General features: G+C 41.0%; 1 protein-coding gene across 10 annotated transcripts in view; it reads right to left on the bottom strand.

Moving 5' to 3' along the window:
- The window catches only part of TTC13 (tetratricopeptide repeat domain 13), an 81,842-nt gene extending 59,696 nt beyond the window's left edge, over positions 1–22,146 (bottom strand). For all 10 annotated transcript variants that reach the window (XR_005224786.2, XR_005224790.2, XR_005224784.2 and 7 more), the window contains exons 1-4: positions 21,927–22,146; positions 15,051–15,145; positions 4,717–4,792; positions 151–221 (exon numbers count right to left, since the gene is read on the bottom strand). Coding sequence is in view for 3 of the 10 variants with exons in the window: in XM_043543261.1 (XP_043399196.1) it covers positions 151–221; positions 4,717–4,792; positions 15,051–15,145; positions 21,927–22,146 (462 nt within the window). In the remaining 7 variants the exon portion in view is untranslated. The remainder of the gene's footprint in view (positions 1–150; positions 222–4,716; positions 4,793–15,050; positions 15,146–21,926) is intronic.
- Positions 22,147–22,378: the final 232 nt, after the last annotated feature.

Genomic DNA, 22,378 nt, shown 5'->3' with positions numbered 1-22,378 from the left:
CTACTTTGTCAGCCTCAAATGCTATAATGGTTCTAAGCTAGAATTTTATAACAATCTGTATTTTATACAAATCTATTTCCTCAATGATTGATTTCAAGGTTCATCATCTTTACGTTTAAAATTACAAAAATAGAACAAGTGAACAGTTACCTGTAGCATTGTTGAAAAATGTCTTATTGCTTCATCATATAGGCCGCTGCCAATCAACACGTAGGCAATTGCTGGCAAAGCAAGATTACAAACACATTAAAATAAAAACAACATAGATAATGTGTCAGTTTTTCAAATATTCTAAAATTTGGTCACATTTAACAAAATGTAAACTAAGGATATGTCTCCATTACCCCCCCCGGATCGGGTCCAGTGGGGGTCAATTTATCACGTCTAGTCTAGATGTGATAAATCGACCCCCGAGCGCTCTCTCTTCAACTCCTGTACTCCACCACCGCAAGAGGTGCAGGCGAAGTCGACGGGGGAGCGGCAGCAGTCGACTCACCGCGGTGAAGAGACCACAGTAAGTCGATCTAAGTACGTCGACTTCAGCTATGTTATTCACGTAGCTGAAGTTGTGTAACTTAGATAGCCCTGGTATACACTGGGGTGGGAGGATCAAAGTATCTTACTGTAAATCACTTAGCACAAGGAGATCCCAATCCCAAATATAGCCACTTGATGCTATCATAGTTATAGGCAGGGCTAGTAGCATAGGAGCCAGAGGGACATGCTGGTTGCTTCTGGGAGCTGCACAATGCCAGGGCAGGTAGGGAGCCTGCCTTAGCCCTGCTGCACTGCCACTGGACTTTTAGCGGCCTATTAATATCTCCTGGATTGCTTTCAATACCCACCGGGAGATCGATGCAGATTCTGGTAGAGTCCCAGCCAATCCAGAAGGGTTGGCAACCCTAGGTTGGGGGCAGAGAAGAGGAACTAGGACTAACTGAGCAAGGATAGCTGGAGTGTAAGACAAAGGGGAGGCTGGTACTGACTGAGCAAGGAGGATGGGAGCCGGTGACGGAAATGGGGGGAGGGGGGTATACAGATCAGATGAGGAGCCAGAAGAGACTGGGACTGGCTGGACAAAAACTGGGACTAGGAACCAGCACCAGGGGAATGGGAGATGAGCTGACAACAAACTGGGGTGCAGAAGGAGAACTGGGACTGGTTTGGGCAGGAGTACTCAACAGGCAGAATGGGGACCAAATCAGAACAGCCAGATGCTTTTGAACAGACTGTTACTTATTATAATCTATTTTTGTATTATTTTCTCTAAAGTCTGGACCTTGTCTATACCATCACAAAAAGTGATTGATTGCCTGTGGGTTAGGGAAAGAGTCTGGGATAAGGAACCAGGAGACTAGGATTGATGTAACCTTAATTTTGTCATTTCCTAACTTTAGAGTGCGTGACTTTGAAACCTTAACGTTCCAGCAAGCGAGTGAGTAATATAAATAATAGGATGGTATTGTGGTTAAAGCACAGTATAGGGAGTCAGTACACCTGGTTTCTATTCCATCTCTGACACAGGTTTATTATGTATAATAGGGAAGTCACTTAGGGATTATTTTTGAAAGGTTCTGAGTGCCTGCAGCTCCACAAATGTAGATGTGGGTGCTCAGAACATCTGGAAATCAGGCACCTAGCCTTCCTATTTCAGTTTCCTTATGTGTAAAATGTTCTCCATATCATAAAAGACAGTAAGGCTAAATGTATTCGTGATCATAGAACAGTTTGAAATCCTCAGATGGTAGACATTATTACACATGGATTAGTTTAATTTTTGCTTATTATTAAGTGTTAATGTGGTCAGTGCAGAATAAGACACAGACAGATCCTGTGCTAAGGAGCTTGGAGTCTAGAAGATAGACAAGATAGGTCAACACTGGGAGAGACTGATGATGATAGGTTAGAATGTAGAGGTCTTTTGTTGTGGCTTTTCCTAATCCTGTCTTCTGCACTTATATAATGTTGGGGCATTTGGACAATGTTAGTTTTCTTTTTGAAAAGCAATATCTGCCCTCCACAGCTTACTGTCTGGTATAAAGAGTAGTCCACAGTATTTCAACTGAAAATACTTAACTTAAAGAATACTTCACGTGAGAGGCTACTGTGTTTTTTTCCACTTGTTTACTCAGTAGTGGTACATGTCATGTTTTTTGTAGAAGATTGCCAAACTTCTTAGAAAGGTTTAGATAACTTACCTTTTACAGTTATACTGGAGAAAAGTCTCGACCTATGGCAGTATTTACGTTGTAAGTGTCAGGGATGAAAATTTTACATATTTATGATAAAACGTTTTTAGTAGGTCTTCTAAATAGGTCTGGCAGTAAGCTCTTAAACTTTATTGAAGAGCCAAAATCTGCTCTTGGATACACAGATGCAACTTCTAGTGAAGATAATGGGAACTGCATGTGCCCATCAAATTGCAGAATTTGGCTGTAGTAGCCTAAGATACAAGTTTGTTTCTTCAGAACATCTTATAACTGCAGATATTAAGACAGCTAAAGTTATCAAACTTTTTTTTTTGTTAGTTTACCTTGACAACTGTATTGCTAAGAGGAGTTACCAAGGCTTTATTTTTAAAGCATCAGAAGAGTTATTAGTAGAAACTCAACATGTTACGTTTATTTTAGGATGCAGTACTTGGTGGAGAGGTGTCAAAATATTTGTTTTTGGTTTTTGGTGACAGCCCAGCTAAGTTTGTCAGAGGAGTTATCAGAAAAAGACAGTAGGAATTCAGGCCACTTCTCACTTTCTAAATAACTCTTTAGTAAGCAAGATGAAAGCAATAGTTTTGTTAAGGTTATCTACATTCATCTCAAAACTCGTTTTTCTAACATGTTCATCTATCACCATGATAGAAATACTTAGAATATGTAGTATATTTTTCAGTGAGTTTAGTGTTTGTGAAAGGTGCTGGATATATAACCCTAGGGAACAATGATCCATTTATCCACAGAACAGGTAGAGATTGAGTACAGATTTTCCCATGCCAATATTTCCCAACCCTGACTTGGAGGGATCATTTCTAGGACAAGAGAGCCATTCTTCAGCCTATTCAATCCTTGGCATCTCAGCTGAGATTGCCAACAAAGGTGCTAATTAACAGCAATTGTGATGTTTTTCCGTCATGTGAACCTGTCTTTTGCAAAGCAAACACATTCTGGTGGCATTGTTGCAAACCATTGCTGATGTAAAGGAAAGAAAAAATACACATCCAGGTGGACAGTGCTGTCATTGTGGGGAGACCGTTCTTAATTTTGTCCTGGACATTGGTTTAGGAGAGGGCCTAGCCCAACCTGCACCACTATTAACATGTCTGCACTGGGCAGAGTGACGAGTTTGTTTATACTATGTAAGGATATGTCTTTGTATACATACAAAAAACTTCACTATGCATACACCTCTTGAGAACCAGTCAGGAGGTGAGGCTGCACACAGTACTGCTGCAGTATGAAGAGCGAAAGAGAGCCAATGGCAGCTAGAGAGGCTCCTTGCATTTTCTTCATTTGTCTTTCTTCTCTGCCAAATTCTTAAATCTACTTCATTAGCCATCAGTCATATGGTATCACAATCATTCCCAAGGTAATAAACTATTGTAACATAAGGGCAGACTGATAACTGAATACACTAGTTTTATGGAAAAGAGAAGGATTGGGGCAAGGAGCAAAACAGTGAAAAGACACTGCCTAGAATGTTGTAGGCGATATGAGCAGGCCACGCTTTGAGGAGTCCCCACACAATTCACATTTCTTCCCCTAAGGTTTACTAGAGCAGGAGAAGCACAAATAGAAGGACCTAAGCTCAGAAAAATGCCAGACAACTAGGAAACTCCTAAGAACATGCTCCAGAAAAGATGTATCTGAAAGAGGAGTAAGGCAGGTAGGGTGACAGGCCCTGGAGCCAAACATAGGAATGGGGCTCCTTTGATGTTGCTACCTGGGCTCCCATGTGGCAAATGCTGAACCACTGGAGGGGGCTGAAGATTTACTGCTAGAATAAGGGAGTCTCCAACCTTCCTCAAAATTCTTCCAAGAACTTTCCCCCTACCAGACAGAGACCAAGCTGAAGCAAGAGCGAGAAAATGGCAAACAATTTAAAAAAATAAATAAATAATAAAAAACCCCTCAGCAGCACAGGGTTTCCTCAGAGACCTGTTTAGAAGACACCTGCCTCTCAGCACAGAAGCAGAAGACCGTAGATCAACGTCACAGCAATTCACCAGGTGCACTTCTAGTGTGCCAACGAGTGCACAGAGAAAGAAATCTACAAGAACCTTCCACCCCCCTTTCAGACTTGGAAAAGGTAGGAAAAACAGCAGTTCCAAGCTCGATGGAGCAGCAATTTCACCTGACAGAAAGCTTCTCTCAAATATCCAGAAAATCTTCAGTTATCAGCAATGACAGGAAAGAGAGTAGGAAGAGTTCATGAGTGTTTAACAGGATTTGGGAAAATATTTTCTTCACATTTGCATGACCAAATGAATGGTGAAATGTCCCACTGTGCAGAGTAGAAAGAAGTACTATGGGGAAAAAGGGGTACATGATGTTCTTTCCACATAATTAAAAACAAAAGGCTGAAATTTTATTGCTCAAGGAGTGATAAAAGTGATCCTAAAGCATCCATCAGAATTACCAACTATAATTTTACAGTATCAAAACTTTGTGCCTGTGAGCGGCATCTAGAACCACCCCAATAAACATTATATAATTATCTTACCCAATTCTTCATTTGTGTTGTCATTATCAGTGGCAAATGGGAATCGTTTTTGTTCAGCAAGTGACTTTGCTTGGCTCTGTAAAACATTATGGTTTTAACGTTTAGCTGACAATAGCAAAAAAAAATCCTACAAAATCAGAATTTAGCACTGGACAATTTAAGGCTTAAATCCTTAAAAGAACATCTGACATCAAAGTAACTACTAGTATTAAAGCACAGTGAATGATATAACAAAACTGAAGAAAGGCACTAACATTTATTCCTAACCTTTTGTGAGGGGATAAACTGCTTTTCAGATGTCACTGCTATCCTCTGATACTACAGCCAACTTAACATACCAGATGAAAGTATATACACCTAGGACAACCAAAAAATATAAAACAATGTCCTTACTATAGTATACATCCCATTTTAACTTGAATTATGGAAATGTCCCTAAGCAATGTATTACATAGTGGGAGGGAAGTTTTACCCTTTGTCCAGTGAGAAGTGTGAAGGACTATAAAACAAATAGATAAGAAAATAGACCCAATAATAAAAGACAGAAGTTTCATTAAGTTTTTTTTTTTTAAATCTGGCATTGTTAATCTCTTCACTACTACATGCCTTTACAATTAAAGCATATATACTGGAATTATAGAGAAAGTAGGGACCACAAAAGAGGAATTGCCTGGAAAAAATCTCTTTCCAGAAAATGTATCTGCAGAACATAACATGAAAATGAAGTGTACATGGAGACATCCAAACAATTATAAACACCTTTGATTCATACAGAGAACTCCCACTGACTCCTTGAGTCTTGCCTAGAGCTCCCATTGCAGTTTAGGGTCACAAAGATGCTTTTCTCAAACCATGATGCAAACATACCTCTTATGGATCAAGTTTAAATGAAGGATGTGGTGTCTGGGCTAGTAATCTTTACTAATTTAATTCAAGTACATTTTAAGTGGTTGAGTTCCTTTTTTGTCAAAGCTGTAGAGAAGAAAGAGGGCTCCAAATGATCTAAAGATTCTGTACCAGATCCTTGCTGGACTAAACTGGCATAACTGAGTTCAATCAGCTAAGTCAATTTACATCAGCTGTGAATCTGGTCCCATGTTTTTTCCCCCAAATGTAGATCATAGAAGTTATTATACAGCTTCATTAATATGTCAGCTACCTCATTATTTAGGAGTTGTACATATTATATCCCTCGCACACCATTCAGAGCAACACATGTCTAGTCAACGGGTCATGTCTGGCCACCTTGAACACAGAAACGGTAAATGACAGAACACTGCTGACTGAACTGTTCCAACATAGACCCAGAGTTGGATCTCGCTGCAGATATATCAGAATCCTTTATTTTGAGATGGATTACGTCCATTGTCATGTAATAACTGGTTACATTTTCAAAAAGAACTAGACAATTGCTATCAAATGAACAAAAGAGATGGATCTCCAAAGTTACCAACTCTCTATTTGCTATCGTTAAATGTCTATTATAAAAGTCTTTGTCTCTCTGCCGACAAAAACTGTATACACCAAGGAGTCCCAACTCTTGCCAGCATCAAGATATGCTCACATTATGCCAACTGCCAGAACTTCAAGGATAAATCTGCCAAGTTTTGCCACAACGTAAGTATACAGTGCAGCAAACACCACACAAAACAACCAAAGGCATTAGAGTGGATTATAGGAGCAAAATTGTAGCCAGAAGTAGCTGTAGCTGAACAACCAATCAAAAAGACTTTGTACTACTGTCTCCAATTTTTCTTGTTGAAGTCAATGAAGCTAAACCTTTGGCTGAGAGAAATTTAAGGCATATTAATTCTAAAAGAATCAAAGAAACGTGGGCAACATTTTTAGTACCAAAAGCAAATCCCACTGTACAGAGGGAACACAATCCTGAAGCTCTTGATCAGTCTGACTCTTTTGGTCTGTCCTGCATGCTTGTATAGCACCTAGCACAATGGAGTCTGATCCTGACTGGGGCCTTTGGGCATTACCACAAGATTAATGTTTTACTTATTTGTAATCACATTTACATTAATAAATTTTAAAACTTACAATTAAAAAAAAAAATCTGATGAATTTAACCAAAGTTGGGTGAAAGATTTTTACTACTGAAGTCAATGCTACCCATATTTAGATTACTGCTCATCTAAATTATTCTAAGGGAAGTATCACAGACTGCATGCATTCAAGAATTTAAATATAACAGCTTGTCAAGGTTCCTTCCCCACTCTGAACTCTAGGGTACAGATGTGGGGACCTGCATGAAAGACCCCCTAAGCTTATTCTTACCAGCTTAGGTTAAACGCTGCCACCACCAAAGTGTCTAACAATAATAACAGGGGAAGTGCCCACTTGGAAACGTCTTCCCCTCCAAAATTCCCCCAAGCACTACACCCCCTTTCCTGGGGAAGGCTTGATAAAAATCCTCACCAATTTACATAGGTGAACACAGACCCAAACCCTTGAATCTTAAGAACAATGAAAAGGAATCAGGCTCTTAAAAAGAAGAATTTTAATTGAAGAAAAAGTAAAAGAATCACCTCTGTAAAATCAGGATGGTAAATACCTTACAGTAATCAGATTCAAAACATAGAGAATCCCTCTAGGCAAAACCATAAATTACAAAAAGACACAAAAACAGGACTATCCATTCCATTCAGCACAACTTATTTTATCAGCCATTTAAACAAAACAGAATCTAATGCATATCTAACTAGATTGCTTATTGACTTTTTACAGAAGTTCTGACCTGCATTCCTGCTCTGGTCCTGGCAAAAGCATCACACAGACAGAGAGAACCCTTTGTTTCCCCCCCTCCAGCTTTGAAAGTATCTTGTCTCCTCATTTGTCATTTTGGTCAGGTGCCAGCGAGGTTATCTTAGCTTCTTAACCCTTTACAGGTGAAAGGGTTTTTCCTCTGGCCAGGAGGGATTTAAAGGTGTTTACCCTTCCCTTTATATTTATGACACAGCTCATTTGACAAAGACTTTCCAAAAGTGAGTTATGTCAAGAAGCAAGCGAAAGACAGGTCTCGTCTTCCTTATTCCTCTCTCACTTCAGTTTTCTTCTTTTGCTTTAGATGTCCCTCCCTCACCCATGTCTTCAACTTCATTCCTGTTTTTTTCCTCCCCACCAAAAGGCTTCAGCCTTGTTCTTATAGATTCATAGATACTAAGGTCAGAAGGGACCATTATGATCATCTAGTCTGACCTCCTGCACAACGCAGGCCACAGAATTTCACCCACCCACTCCTGCGAAAAACCTCACCTATGTCTGAGCTATTGAAGTCCTCAAATCGTGGTTTAAAGACTTCAAGGAGCAGAGAATCCTCCAGCAAGTGACCCATGCCCCATGCTACAGAGGAAGGCGAAAAACCTCCCGGGCCTCTTCCAATCTGCCCTGGAGGAAAATTCCTTCCCGACCCTAAATATGGCGATCAGCTAAACCCTGAGCATATGGGCAAGATTCACCAGCCAGATACTACAGAAAATTCTTTCCTGGGTAACTCAGATCCCACCCCATCTAACATCCCATCACAGGCCATTGTCCCCTTCAAGACAAGCATAAAATTGTTACATTAAAAAGTTTCACTCCATAGTGCATCTCAGTAATGGGCACTAATGGATAAGGCTGCAATTCTGTCATGCAGGTTGTGGAAGTCACAGATTCTACGACATTCCGCAACCTCCGTGACTTTCGCAGCTGCAATGGCCAGTGCGGCTGATCTCGGGGCCAGCCACACCAGGTGCTGCTGGAGCAGCCCTGGGCCCAGCTGCACCGGGTGCTGCTCAGGCGATCCTGGGACAGCTGGTCCCAGGGAGTGTCCGAGCAGCGGTCCTGGGGGCAGCCCCAGGGAGCCCCCAAGCAGCGGTACCGCCAACAGCACCGACCACTGCTCAGACAGCTCAGGGCGGCTGGCCCCAGGGAGCACCTGAGCAGCGGTCCCAGGGGCAGCCTTGAGGAAGGTCCGAGCAGCGGTTTGGGGGCTGTCCCAGGGCCAGCTGCCTCAGCCGCTGCTCAGGCAGCTGACCCTGAGGAGGGTCTGAGCAGCGGTCCCGGGGGCAGTCTCGGGGCAAGCTGCACCAGTCGCTGCTCATATGGCTAGCCTGGGGGAAGCACCGGAGCAGCTGTCCCGGGGCGGCCCTGGGGAGCACCTGAGCAGTGGTCCCCAGGGCATTGGAGCAGAGGTGGCTGAGGCTCCACAGCGGCAGTGTCCTGGGGGCCCCAGAGCAGCAGTGCCCGGGGCTCCAGGACCTACTAAGTTTTAGTAAGGGATATTTATATAGTAAAAGTCATGGATAGGTCATGGGCCATGAATCTTTGTTTATTGCCTGTAAATTGTCCATGACTTTTACTAAAAATACCTGTGACTAAATCTTAGCCTTACTAATGGAAGGATCACACCCTAGAACAAACATTGCCTAAACTGCACAATAGAGCCACCACCCAATACATGCAAAGCTATACTACTGGCTGGAAGAAAAACCTTTTACGGAAACTGTTAGCATTATTCAAATGCCAATACATACCTGTTATCTTTGATTAAAAAAAAAAAAAAAATCTTCGGGAGAAAACAAATCAATAGTGACTGATATTTAACTGGGGTTTTATCGACAGAAATATCAGTTTCTCTATTACTATGCAATAAATCCTAATTATGATTTCCCTATCTACTGACACTGGCCTTTCTTATTAAAAAGGCCATAATTCTCATATAGTCTCCGTATTATTGTTTCAGTTTCTGGAATCTGATGCCTCAAATATGATGGGAGGGGCATGGTTTCTTTGTTATACAACATTGGAATGAACAACAGGATAAAGTGTAATAATATTTCAGTTGTTGTCTCAACTAGGAAATTAGAGCTACACTAAACACCCTGATACAGTTAGAAATCCAAACTCCTAGTAATCATTTTTGGATTTCACTGCTATGTTTAAGGTACATTTACAAAAGAATACTTTGCAGGGCTAAGTGTCAACGGTAATTAAAAGGTATTAGTGAATGAAATAAAAGGTTTTGTTCATAGAAAATCCATCATACAAGATCTTGTAGTTCACATCTGTAGATTAATCTTATAAAATCTGTTATTAAAATTAAGATATGAATAATCATGACCTGCTTCCTCCCTACTGCACATCTTTATAATGCACCTTTCACCATATGTCTAGGAACCAAACATACATCTGACATGAAATGTTGTTGGAACTAGCATTCTGCTCAAGATTTCAAGTGGAAAATAAATTTCAATCAAAAGGACCTTGCACGACTGTTGATAATAAGGTCAAATCACAGGAGCTGGTGATGACACCAATAAGCTGGGATATAGAGTTTGTATCAGTGAAGTCAGAAAAAAATTCCCAGCTGTGATAATAGAATGGTGTTTCCACTTTAATTTTCCTGGGCAGTTTAAATTAACAGGGTCCAGGATTAGAGAGATTAGTTGTAGAATAAGTATGAAATTAAAGAATTAGCGTTATCTTAAGTTTGGTTTTCCCTAGGTGTAGCCTGTTTGTACATAAAGTATTCATAAGATGTGATTAGTATGTTACAATATTAGGTATAATTGCTTATTTTTAGGCTGTAAGACATGTTGAGAGCAATTGTATAAAATAGCATTTGGCCTTTGGACTTAAAGGAATTTATGGTTAAATTAGTACTTGGTGGTCTCTCAAATTAATAATCTCAAATATTATTGACTAGTTCCATCATTAGCTTGTTTTTATTTGCTTGGGATATGGGAAAATAAGGTGCTTTATCCAATATCCATCCAGTTCCCTGGAAAGTGAAACTGTTAGAACAGCACTGATTTCTTTAATATTTTTTGTTCTAGATTTCAGAAAGTTTATGGTCTTGAACTACAGGGAAATGTATAGACGTGTAAGTATATTTCATTAGTATGGAGTGAACACCCTGGGATTACTAGTGTGACGGGTTGGGTCACAGAAATGCCCTTGGGACTGCCATCTGATGTGCTGAGACTACCTCTGAGCCCGTTTTCCCTGGCAGCTTGGGACTTCAGTAACCTGTCTTGTTGAGCCTAGCCTGCTACAAACACAGACCTAGGTCTGAACCACGTCCTCCATAAGTTGCAGACTTAACTGAAAACAGCTTAAGAAGTGCTCTTGTCTCTACCACCCAGACACCCAGTTCCCAATGGGATCCAAACCCCAAATAAATCCATTTTACTCTGTATAAAGCTTATACAGGGTAAACTCATAAATTGTTTGCCCTCTATAGATAGAGAGATATGCACAGCTGTTTGCTCCCCCAGGTATTAGTCACTAACCCCGGGTTCAATAATAAGCAAAAAGTGATTAAAGTATAAAAGGTACGATTTAAGTGGTTCCAAGTAATAACAGACAGAACAAAGTAAATTACCAAGCAAAATAAAACAAAAACACGCAAGTCTAAGCCTAATACAGTAGGAAACTAAATGCAGGTAAATCTCACCCTCAGAGATGTTCCAATAAGCTTCTTTCACAGACTAGACTCCTTCCTAGTCTGGGTCCAGCAATCACTCACACCCCTGTAGTTACTGTCCTTTGTTCCAGTTTCTTTCAGGCATCTCTTTGGGGTGGAGAGGCTATCTTTTGAGCCAGTTGAAGATAAAATAGAGGGGTTTCCAGGGCCTTTTATATTTTCTCTCTTATGGGCAGAAACCCCTTTGTTCTCCTGTTCAGAATCACAGCAACAAGATGGAGTCTGTAGCCACCTGGACAAGTCACATGTCTGAATGATTCAGCGTTTTGCAGGCCGACACCATTGTTTACATGTTAGTTTGAACGTTCCCAGGAAAGCTCAGATGTGCATTGGCGTCTCCCAAAGTCCATTGTCAGTTAAGTATTTCTTGATTGGGCACTTCCTGAGAATAGTCCTTTCTCAAGAAGTTGACCAAATGCTTCACTGAGACTACTTAGAATCAAACGAATACATAGCCAATATTCATAACTTCAAATACAAGAATGATACACACATACAGACAGTATAATCATACAAGCAAACTACAACCTTTCCATAGACACCCCACTTGGCCTCCTCTGTACAAGAACTGGCGCAACCATAGGACCCTGGTTGCAACAATGATCTATACGGTCAGAGTTTATTTCAATAATGTCACAACTAGGTCAATCAGGAGATTTGGTAGACATGGCCAAATAAATAACTGCTGTGGTGACAGAACAAAGAATTAAGTCTGAGAACTGCAATGGCTGATTTGCACTACATAGGAGAGTTAGGGTTTTTTTGTTTTTAAATTACCCCAAAAGTGATTGCCTCCAACTGGGATAGTTTTCTCACAGTGCATGTTTACACAGGCTATGACCAATTATTTTTAAAACAGTTTCCCCTGCGAACACACACACACACACACCACGACACTCTCTCTCACTGACATACTACAGAAATAAGAGATTGCACAAAGTCAGTGGCCATTATACAGCACTGAGATCATATATCCTCTAAACTACTCTGATCTTTAATAAAATAAGTTGGGTAGCCAGCATTATTGTTATAAAACACTATGATTTTTTTTATCTTGAAACTATCCCCTCAGAATTCTCTATGCAATGATAATCTGCCTTCATTAGCGTATACATCTATAGTAGATGATGACACTTGCAATGTAACAAAATGTGATGTACAGTGACTGAACTGAATCGGAGACAGGTAATGGGTTACAAAACTTCTTCCTTTTACAACACCAGTTCATAGTGGCCATTCTGTAGTAACTTAAATTAGTTACTGATAGAGTCCTGGCACCTTTGGCAGTCTCAGAAGTAGAAGATTCACTATGAAGAGCGTGCACTAATCTATCACTTCCAGAGGCAGCATTTCTTGAAAGGAGTTGAGACATACTAACAGAGTGCAAATAAGCAGAGTGCACGGGCCTGGTGGTGGCATTAGTTCCAAGGGTAGAAGTCCTAAGTATCCAAAGTTGTCAATCTTTCATGAGCACTTTTCTTGTGTAGTGTATTGATCCAAGAGCAGGTGGCCATAGAAGCAAACAATTTGTACAAATTCCCTCTACAAAGCCAAACTGAACTAATTTGTAGTGTAGGATAAATATGAAATTAAAGAATTTAAAAATAGCTTAAGTTTGGTTAAGAAAATATACGTGTTGTAAAGACAGGCCCTGACTAGCAAGTAGAAGGAAGGCCTTGAAAATAATGAGTTATAAGGCCAGAAGGAATGAAGTAGGGAGGATGTCTCGTTCAACGAATACCTAATATGATACAGGGAAGTTTCTAAAAAGGAGGACTCTGACCAACAGGTGTGACTTCACATGGTATTAAATAAGACAAAAGGAATCTGTCTTAAAAGGAGCCAACATAAACCTTCCCACCCCACATACCAGTGTTATCTTAAAAGTAAAGCCTACGTGGACCCAGCTGCAATGGAAAATCTGTTGGTCAGCAAGGAGGAGGAGAGGAAAGGCCTTGGGAATAAAATCTTATTTGGATTAAGACTGGAATGAAGGGTGAATTGTCTCAAATTGTTTTTTAGATGAAGTCAATAATTGGCAATGACATCATTTGTTTGTTAAAGGGTATAAAAAGAGTTGTGTGTGATGGGTTGGAACCCTTGGGAAACCACCTGATATGCTAAGATACCACTGAGTCTACCTGTTCTGCCAGTATGGGTCTCCTTTAACCTGTCTTGCTGAGCCAGGCTCTTAAAACCTCCTCTAACACACACAGGCAGAGCTACACCTACCTGCAGATGAGCCCTGGGAAGACTCAGCTTAAGGTACTTGCTCCAGCACTCAGATGTCCACCTTCCTTGGAGTGCAGACCCAAAGGTCTATTATGAAATTCGCCCCTTCCCTCAATGTGGAGAGAAGTGTGCACACTTCTTCCCCACCCCTCCACCCCGCCCCAGTTAGAAATTACAGAAACTAGGTTTAATAATAAACAAAACACATTTTATTAACTATAAAAGGCAGATTTTAAGTGGTAAAAGGGGAAAACAAACAGAACAAAGCAGATTACTAAGCAAATGAAATCAAACACACAAATTAAGCTAGTTCACTAAAGAAATTGGTTACAGATAGTATTTCTCACTAAAGAAATTGGTTACAGATAGTATTTCTCACCCTAGCTATTGTTGCAGGCAGTTTGCAAAGTTTCTGTGGTTCAGAGTTCCAGTTATATTCCTTTTCAGACTGGACCTCTGTCTCAGTCTGGATTCCCCCCCTTGCCTTCCCTTTTGCAGTCTTTCTTCTTGGGCAGACAGGCCAGGGAGAGGAGGAGTTCTGTTTGCCTTCCTCCCCACCCTTAAATAGGATTTACATAAGGCGAGAATCCTTTGTTTCCTAAACTTGACCCCCCTTCCCATACACTGGAAAGTTACAAGAAGTCCCAGGTAATGTTTAGTACCAGGTGACAAGACCACCTGACCCTATAGTACAGTGGCACTATGGAGTGTCCACAGGAAGGCCAAGCTTTTCACAGCTCATTGTTCTCGCTGGTGGGCCATCCGCCCTGTCTGGCTTTTCCATTGTTGTACCTGAAGTGTTAGCAGTGGGCATCACCCAAAGTAGCATAGTTGAAATACAGATACATAGTCAATATTCCTAACTTCAGATACAGAAATGATACAGGTATACAAATTGGATAATCGCATTCAGTAAATCATAACCTTTCTAATGATATCTCATGAGCCATCTGGCACAGAGTATAGCTCAGTTATGTCATATTCATATCATATGCATATTTTCATAAAGAATATGGAATGGCACGTCACATTATGAATCTGAGGTTTCTTTGTCAGACCCTACCTGATCATGCTGGAGCACACCACAATGAGATGGTTTTCCCTTGGTCAAGCCTATTTAGTAAGTATACTGATCACATGCTTATGAATACTTTGTTATTGTAAAAGAAAAGGAGTACTTGTGGCACCTTAGAGACTAACAAATTTATTTGAGCATAAGCTTCCGTGAGCTACCGATGAAGTGAGCTGTAGCTCACGAAAGCTCATGCTCAAATAAATTTGTTAGTCTCTAAGGTGCCACAAGTACCCCTTTTCTTTTGCGAATACAGACTAACACGGCTACTACTCTGAAATTTGTTATTGTACTGGTTAAACTGACTGCTTATTTTTAAGCTGTTAGGCACGTTTAGAGCAATGCTATAAAATACCATTTGGCCTTTGGACTTAAAAAAAAAAAGGAGGAGGTTTTGGTAAAATTAGTGTCTTATGGTCTCCCATAATATTAATAATTTCTAATATTATTAATAATTCCAACATCTAGCAAATAAATACACAAACCCATTTCTCTCACATCTACAACCAATTGGCACTCTTATTGTACATAATAAAATAGTATACACCATACCAGAATTTTTTCAGTATTGAGAGAAAGCAGAGATTCACAGGATGAAGACCCTCTTAGTTCACAGTCTGACTCATGGAAATGCAAAAGTGGTGAATCTGCAAAAACAAATATTTGAATTATCTCTGGATAGTCTACTTGAACTGTTATACTTAAGCAGGGTATAAATGTACAAGATCATGCAAATGCCATGTTTCCTAATGCCAACCCCACCTTTTAAAAATTCCTCTACAGGGCAGTCTCATAAAGTAGGACTGTTCATATGTTCCATACATCATGTCTGGTCCAGAGGTGATGGCAAGAAGTGCAGTAGCTGACATGAACCTTGTTATACAGTTAGTTTCACTACTATTTCTGCCTATGGAGCTGATCAAAATTTGTGTGCAAGAACAGTAGCACAGAAAAGCTATATAGGAAGAAAACCAGGAGGAGATGAGGGAGAGAAGGGAAAAAAAAACATAAGGAGGAAGAAGTGTGAAAGTGATTGGGAAAAGCAGTGTATGTCAGTTTGAGACTATTTGGTCCCTCATTCCTTGAGCCAGCACATTTAGGTCCTAGGGAGAACCACTGGATGGGTCTACGTCCAGCCTTCAGATAGAGGAAAGGTGGCTGGTATGCTGGCCAGCAAAGAGTGGGGTGAAGACTGGAAAGGGATAGATGAGAAAGATTAAGGAGACAAAAGTAGAAAGAATGGTAAAAATAAGGGATGAGACACAAACACATGAAAAAGCAGTAGTTAACATATTACAGTGAAAGGCACTACAGAAAGTCTAACATGAATAGAAATCCAAAAATGGGATATACCCAGAAAGAGTATGTAAATGGGGTGGGGAAGTGGGGGAGAGCAAAGGGAAGAAAAAAATAATACATTGCTTAATTGTAGAAATCAAAATAGAATCTCAGGCATTACAGAGTTTAATGACTACAGATACAAGAAACTCTGAAATAAAAGATCTTCTTCACCGGTGTCATAAATATAAAGGGAAGGGTAAACACCTTTAAAATCCCTCCTGGCCAGAGGAAAAACCCTTTCACCTGTAAAGGGTTAAGAAGCTAGGATAACCTCGCTGGCACCTGACCAAAATGACCAATGAGGAGACAAGATACTTTCAAAAGCTGGAGAGAGGGAGAAACAAAGTCTCTGTCTCTCTGTCTCTGTGATGCTTTTGCCGGGAACAGAACAGGAATGGAGTCTTAGAATTTAGCAAGTAATCTAGCTAGATATGTGTTAGATTCTGTTTCTTTAAATGGCTGAGAAAATAAGTTGTGCTGAATGGAATGTAGATTTCTGTTTTTGTTTCTTTTTGTAACTTAAGGTTTTGCCTAGAGGGATTCTCTATGTTTTGAATCTAATTACCCTGTAAGGTATTTACCATCCTGATTTTACAGAGGTGATTCTTTTACTTTTTCTATTAAAATTCTTCTTTTAAGAACCTGATTGCTTTTTCATTGTTCTTAAGATCCAAGGGTTTGGGTCTGTGTTCACCTATGCAAATTGGTGAGGATTTTTATCAAGCCTTTCCCAGGAAAGGAGGTGTAGGGTTTGGGAGGATTTTAGAGGGAAAGACATTTCCAAGTGGGCTCTTTCCCGATTATATATCTGTTAGACGCTTGGTGGTGGCAGCAATAAAGTCCAAGGGAAAAAGGAAAATAGTTTGTACCTTGGGGAAGTTTTAACCTAAGCTGGTAAAAATAAGCTTAGGAGGTTTTCATGCAGGTCCCCACATCTGTACCCTAGAGTTCAGAGTGGGGAAGGAACCTTGACAACCAGTTTGAAATACTGAAGAAGGCAAAAGACTTCTACCACATGTGCGAGAAGCAAAATTAATCCTTTGCTTATCTACTGCAAATAGCAAGGATTTAAAAAACATTTAACAGTGGAAGTGCAAAAAACTCTATAAGAGCCTTCTTGTTTCAATTGTTAAGCTGTTGCTCCTCCACTTTACTATTGTAGGAAACATCTTACTTGTGTGTCCGTATTATAAAATGGAAACAAAAATGGTATAACCAGGTAATTCTCTGCTCTTTGCACTTACTGACACTGAATTAAAAAAAAAAAAAAAAAAAAAGATTGACAGAACAAAAAGCAACACAATCTATTTATAAAATACAAGTTGGAACAGCAACTAAAAATTAGTCACTGCAAGTAGAAAATGAAGTTATGGTTCTAAATGAACCATAAAAGGGATGATTCTCATAACAGGAATTATACTAAAAAAGAAAAGGAGTACTTGTGGCACCTTAGAGACTAATCAATTTATTTGAACATAAGCTTTCGTGAGCTACAGCTCACTTCATTGGATGCATACTGTGGAAAGTACAGAAGATCTTTTTATACACACAAAGCATGAAAAAATGGGTGTTTACCACTACAAAAGGTTTTCTCTCCCCCCACCCCACTCTCCTCCTGGTAATAGCAGAACCACTAACCACAACAGAACCACTAACCCAGGAACCTATCCTTGCAACAAAGCCCGTTGCCAACTGTGCCCACATATCTATTCAGGGGACACCATCACAGGGCCTAATAACATCAGCCACACTATCAGAGGCTCGTTCACCTGCACATCCACCAATGTGATATATGCCATCACGTGCCAGCAATGCCCCTCTGCCACGTACATTGGTCAAACTGGACAATCTCTACGTAAAAGAATAAATGGACACAAATCAGATGTCAAGAATTATAACATTCATAAACCAGTTGGAGAACACTTCAATCTCTCTGGTCACACGATTACAGACATGAAAGTTGCAATATTACAACAAAATAACTTCAGAACCAGACTCCAGCGAGAGACTGTTGAATTGGAATTCATTTGCAAATTGGATACAATTAACTTAGGCTTGAATAGAGACTGGGAGTGGCTAAGTCATTATGCAAGGTAACCTATTTCCCCTTGTTTTTTCCTACCCCCTCCCCCCCTCCTCAGACGTTCTTGTTAAACCCTGGATTTGTGCTGGAAATGGCCCACCTTGATTATCATACACATTGTAAGGAGAGTGATCACTTTAGATAAGCTATCACCAGCAGGAGAGTGGGGTGGGGGGAGAGAAAACCTTTTGTAGTGGTAAACACCCATTTTTTCATGCTTTGTGTTTATAAAAAGATCTTCTATACTTTCCACAGTATGCATCCGATGAAGTGAGCTGTAGCTCACGAAAGCTTATGCTCAAATAAATTGGTTAGTCTTTAAAGTGCCACAAGTACTCCTTTTCTTTTTGCGAATACAGACTAACACAGCTGTTACTCTGAAACCAGGAATTATACTGTTTGAGGAGTCCAAGATTCACAGATTTTAAGACCAGAAGGCACTACAATGATCACCTAGTGTGACCTTCTCCCTAATGCATGCTATAAAGTTTCACCTGGTAATTCCTGCAACATGCCCAATCTGCATAAAGAATCAAGGTGGAGGGGTGGGGTGCCGTGCCATTACATCAGAAGTATTTATTAAGCCAGTGAGCTACAATTCAACTACTTGTAATTTAATGATTAAGTTATTTGCGTAAGGATACAACAGTAGTTCTCAAACCTTTGTACTGGTGACCCCTTTCACATAGCAAGCCTCTGAGTGAGACCCCCTTTATAAATTAAAAATACTTTTTTATATATTTAACACCATTATAAATGCTGGATGCAAAGCGGGGTTTGGGGTGGAGGCTGAAAGCTCGTGACCACGCCATGTAATAACCTTGTGATCCCCAGTTTGAGAACCCCTAGGATACAAGGGGAAAAAATAGAGTGGACTATCTGTTACAAACCACAGGATAGAGAGGGCATTTAAAAAAAAATCCTGGACCAATTTACAAGATTCTCAAAACTCTAACATTACTGTACTCACAGAGGAATTTCACTACCCATACATCTATAGGTTAATAAATACAGTCAAACTTGCATCAAATTGTTTCCTTGGTTACTAAGAAGACAACTTTACGAACCACAAAGTAGAGAATCCAACCAGAGGAGAAGCCATCCTGGATCTACAATATAGACAGGAACTGACTGAGAGCATGACAGCAGTAGGGAAGTTTGAGACACCAGATCCTCTCAGCCAAAAGGACAGTTTTTTCAATTATTGATTCATTTAACCACAACTGAAAGATTTCTAAACAGCTGACCATGGATTGATGTGCCACTGGTTTTAAAACTAGCATGGATATTGTTTCATAGTTAAATCAATAAGGAGTCGCTGTATGATGAATGCAGTCATAAGGAAGAAAAACTTTCAACTTAATGTTAATGTACCTGATATTATTAGTTCAACTAATCATGAACTACCATTTTACATGTTTTATTTTGCACAGCATCTTTCATACAAGCTGTATCCCAACCAGTACATCGAAATTTTTGTCTTCCAAACATCTCTCCATTAGAGAATTCTAACTCAGCCTGTCACATAAGTACCTATTTCATTATAAACATAAGAAACAGCAAGTCACTGATAAGCTACCTTATATTTATTAGGATGCAACCTGTAAACATACAAAAGTACCGACCTGCCTCGCCTGCAGGCTACATAGAACAAACAAACAGTGCTAAGAATTTTGTGTTTTATACTCTTCGAAGCAGGGACCAATTTTGTATTGTGTTTTTACAGCACCTAGCAAAATGGGGATGTGGTCCCTGACTAAAGGTCCTAGGTGTGACAGTAATACAAACAACTAATCGTTTCCATTTGCTATAAGGTGGATGCTTTACATAAACAATTTAAAAGGCAGCAGTCTTAAGAGCATATCCAAATATATATATTTACACATACAGACAAAAATATTTATTTTACAAGTCTTTGCTAAACTGGTTTTAAACTTCTCTAAACAATCTTAGCAGGATATACCAGTACACACATCACAAAATAACAACACTGGAAACTATGGAAGTCACAAGCTAGAGTTACATAAATAAATCTGGCAGTTTCTCTATTACATTGGATTTTGTTTTTTCTATTTTTCATATTGCTATATTCATTTGGTTTTGTTCACATGTATTGCCTGTAAGTGATGTGCATTATATCTAAGTCAGAAAGGATGAACAAATAGACGCTTATGATCAAATGTTATATTGAATGTCCTACAAAGACTTAAGTGTACGCAGAACTTTAGTCCCACTGATGGCTTCTCATGTGAGTAATGTTATGCACATGCTTAAACCTTTGCAAAATTAGGGTCTAAATTAAGCAGATTCTTTATTAACAAACAAAACAAACAGAACCAGTGAAACAATTATTAACTTTACCAGCAAGACAACTTTTTTTTTTTTAAACTGAATCCTATTCAACACACTAAAGAATAAGGAGCTGGCAAGTCTCCATACCACCAAATACACAATTCAGGCTTGCACAGGCTCTGTATTTGCACATTGCAAACCTGCCAGCTCTCTTTTCATTCATTTTGGATTAGAACCAACAACAACAGGCAAGAGGACTCGCACTTTCTGTTGGCCTTCTGAAAACTGAAAACTTTTTTCTTCGTGTTAGCTTATTACAACAGACAAAGTCATGATTTGGTATCATCACTGATTATTTTTAATGTACAATTCAACTCTAAAGTGTTCGCTGGGAATACAGTTTATACAAAAGATGCTGTAACAATAAGTTACGTTGCACATTTAAATCTTGATTATCTGAAGCTCAGTTATCCAAGAAAACAGGGCTGTATCAACAGCATTTCTTAAAATTAAAGGGCCAGAGCCTACAAATTTCTTCATGCTCATGGAGTTATGCCCAAACAAAGCAGCTGAGAGGATCTGAGCCAAAGTTCTAAAATTGATCAGTGTCCCTATGACAAGAGAAGAATCTGTGCTTTGTTTTTCCTGTTTTACTTTCAATCACCTCCAGGGTCATCCCAGCCCCACAAAGCACAGAAAAGAAGTAAATTTCACTAGAAATGCCTTTATCACTCACACCCCTTCCTTGTGCAACATACAGTCAAAGGAGAAGAGAAGTCCACATCATCCCACTGCCTTCAGGTGACAGGTACCTAACACAAGTATTTACCATTCACCTCTCACCTCAGAGGCTTGCCAGGCTCATGGCACCGCGGGGATGGCAGGGAGGCCAGCGCTGGCCAAGCAAAACAGGGCAAACCCACCACTTGTAAGCTAAGTTTCAGAGTAACAGCCGTGTGAGTCTGTATTCACAAAAAGAAAAGGAGTACTTGTGGCACCTTAGAGACTAACCAATTTATCTGAGCATGAGCTTTCGTGAGCTACAGCTCACTTCATCGGATGAAGTGAGCTGTAGCTCACGAAAGCTTATGCTCAGATAAATTGGTTAGTCTCTAAGGTGCCACAAGTACTCCTTTTCTTTTCTCGTAAGCTAAGTAACTACAGGGGTAAGTAAGCCCCTTCCAGGGCTGGAAGAAAGGACCCCGGGGGCAGAGGGCAGCAAAGAATGACTGACAGCCACCGCCTCACAAGAGCCATGGACAAGGAAGGACACGCTGCGCTCGCACTCGCACCTGAGCACATGCCGCGTGACTCCTCCCGTCACGGCCAATAACACACCATGCGCCTCCCACGCGCACTCACTCCGGGTGACACATCGCCCTCACACAGAGGGGTCCTGGGACAAGGGGAAACCCCTCCCAGGAGGGATAGCTCACTGGTTTGAGCATTGGCCTGCTAAACCCAGGGTTGTGAGTTCAATCCTTGAGGGGGCCATTTCGGGATCTGGGGCAAAAATGTCTTGGATGAGTTAACTGGGGATTGGCCCTGCTTTGAGCAGGGGGTTGGACGAGATGACCTCCTGAGGTCCCTTCCAACCCTGAGATTCTGTGAATTCCTTGCCGCCTGCCTGGGGCGCCCCCTCCGGGGTCCTTGCCCGGCGGCTCCCCCAGCAGGCAGCGGGGCAGGACGTGGCGCTGCCGGACCCGACTTACCGCACTCGGCCGAGTATTGTTCGCCCCAGTCCGGCGCCTGGGGGCAGCCCCCAGCCGGGCCCTGCCGCTGCTGCCGGTGCCGCTCCTGCTGGAGCAACGACAGGGCCGGGTACTGCTCGCTCAGGTCCAGCGCCGCCCGCGCCGCCCCCAGCAGCAGGAGCAGCCCCAGCGCAACGGTGCCCCAGCAACAGCGGCAGCAGGTCCCGCTGGCAGATGCCATCGTCTCAGCGCGCGTGCGCCTCCCGCACTTGCATGCCCAAGGTGGTTCCTTGCTGCCGCGCCCCCCGCAGCGACAGGTGGGGTTGGATGGGGGGGGAAGGGAAACTGGGGCCTCACTCCCTTATGGGACTTGTAGTTTCCGGCCGTTGCGCCCCTTGAGCGAGCACAGTCTGGAAACTACAGCTCCCATAACGCCCTGCGCGGCGCCTTTCCTCCCCATTGCCCTGACCCGG

This window comes from Chelonia mydas, chromosome 3 (assembly GCF_015237465.2).
Source record: "Chelonia mydas isolate rCheMyd1 chromosome 3, rCheMyd1.pri.v2, whole genome shotgun sequence".
NCBI classification, from domain to species: domain Eukaryota; kingdom Metazoa; phylum Chordata; order Testudines; family Cheloniidae; genus Chelonia; species Chelonia mydas.
The sequence above is the reverse complement of the archived record's forward strand: the minus strand, read 5'-3'. Positions and strand labels throughout refer to the sequence as shown.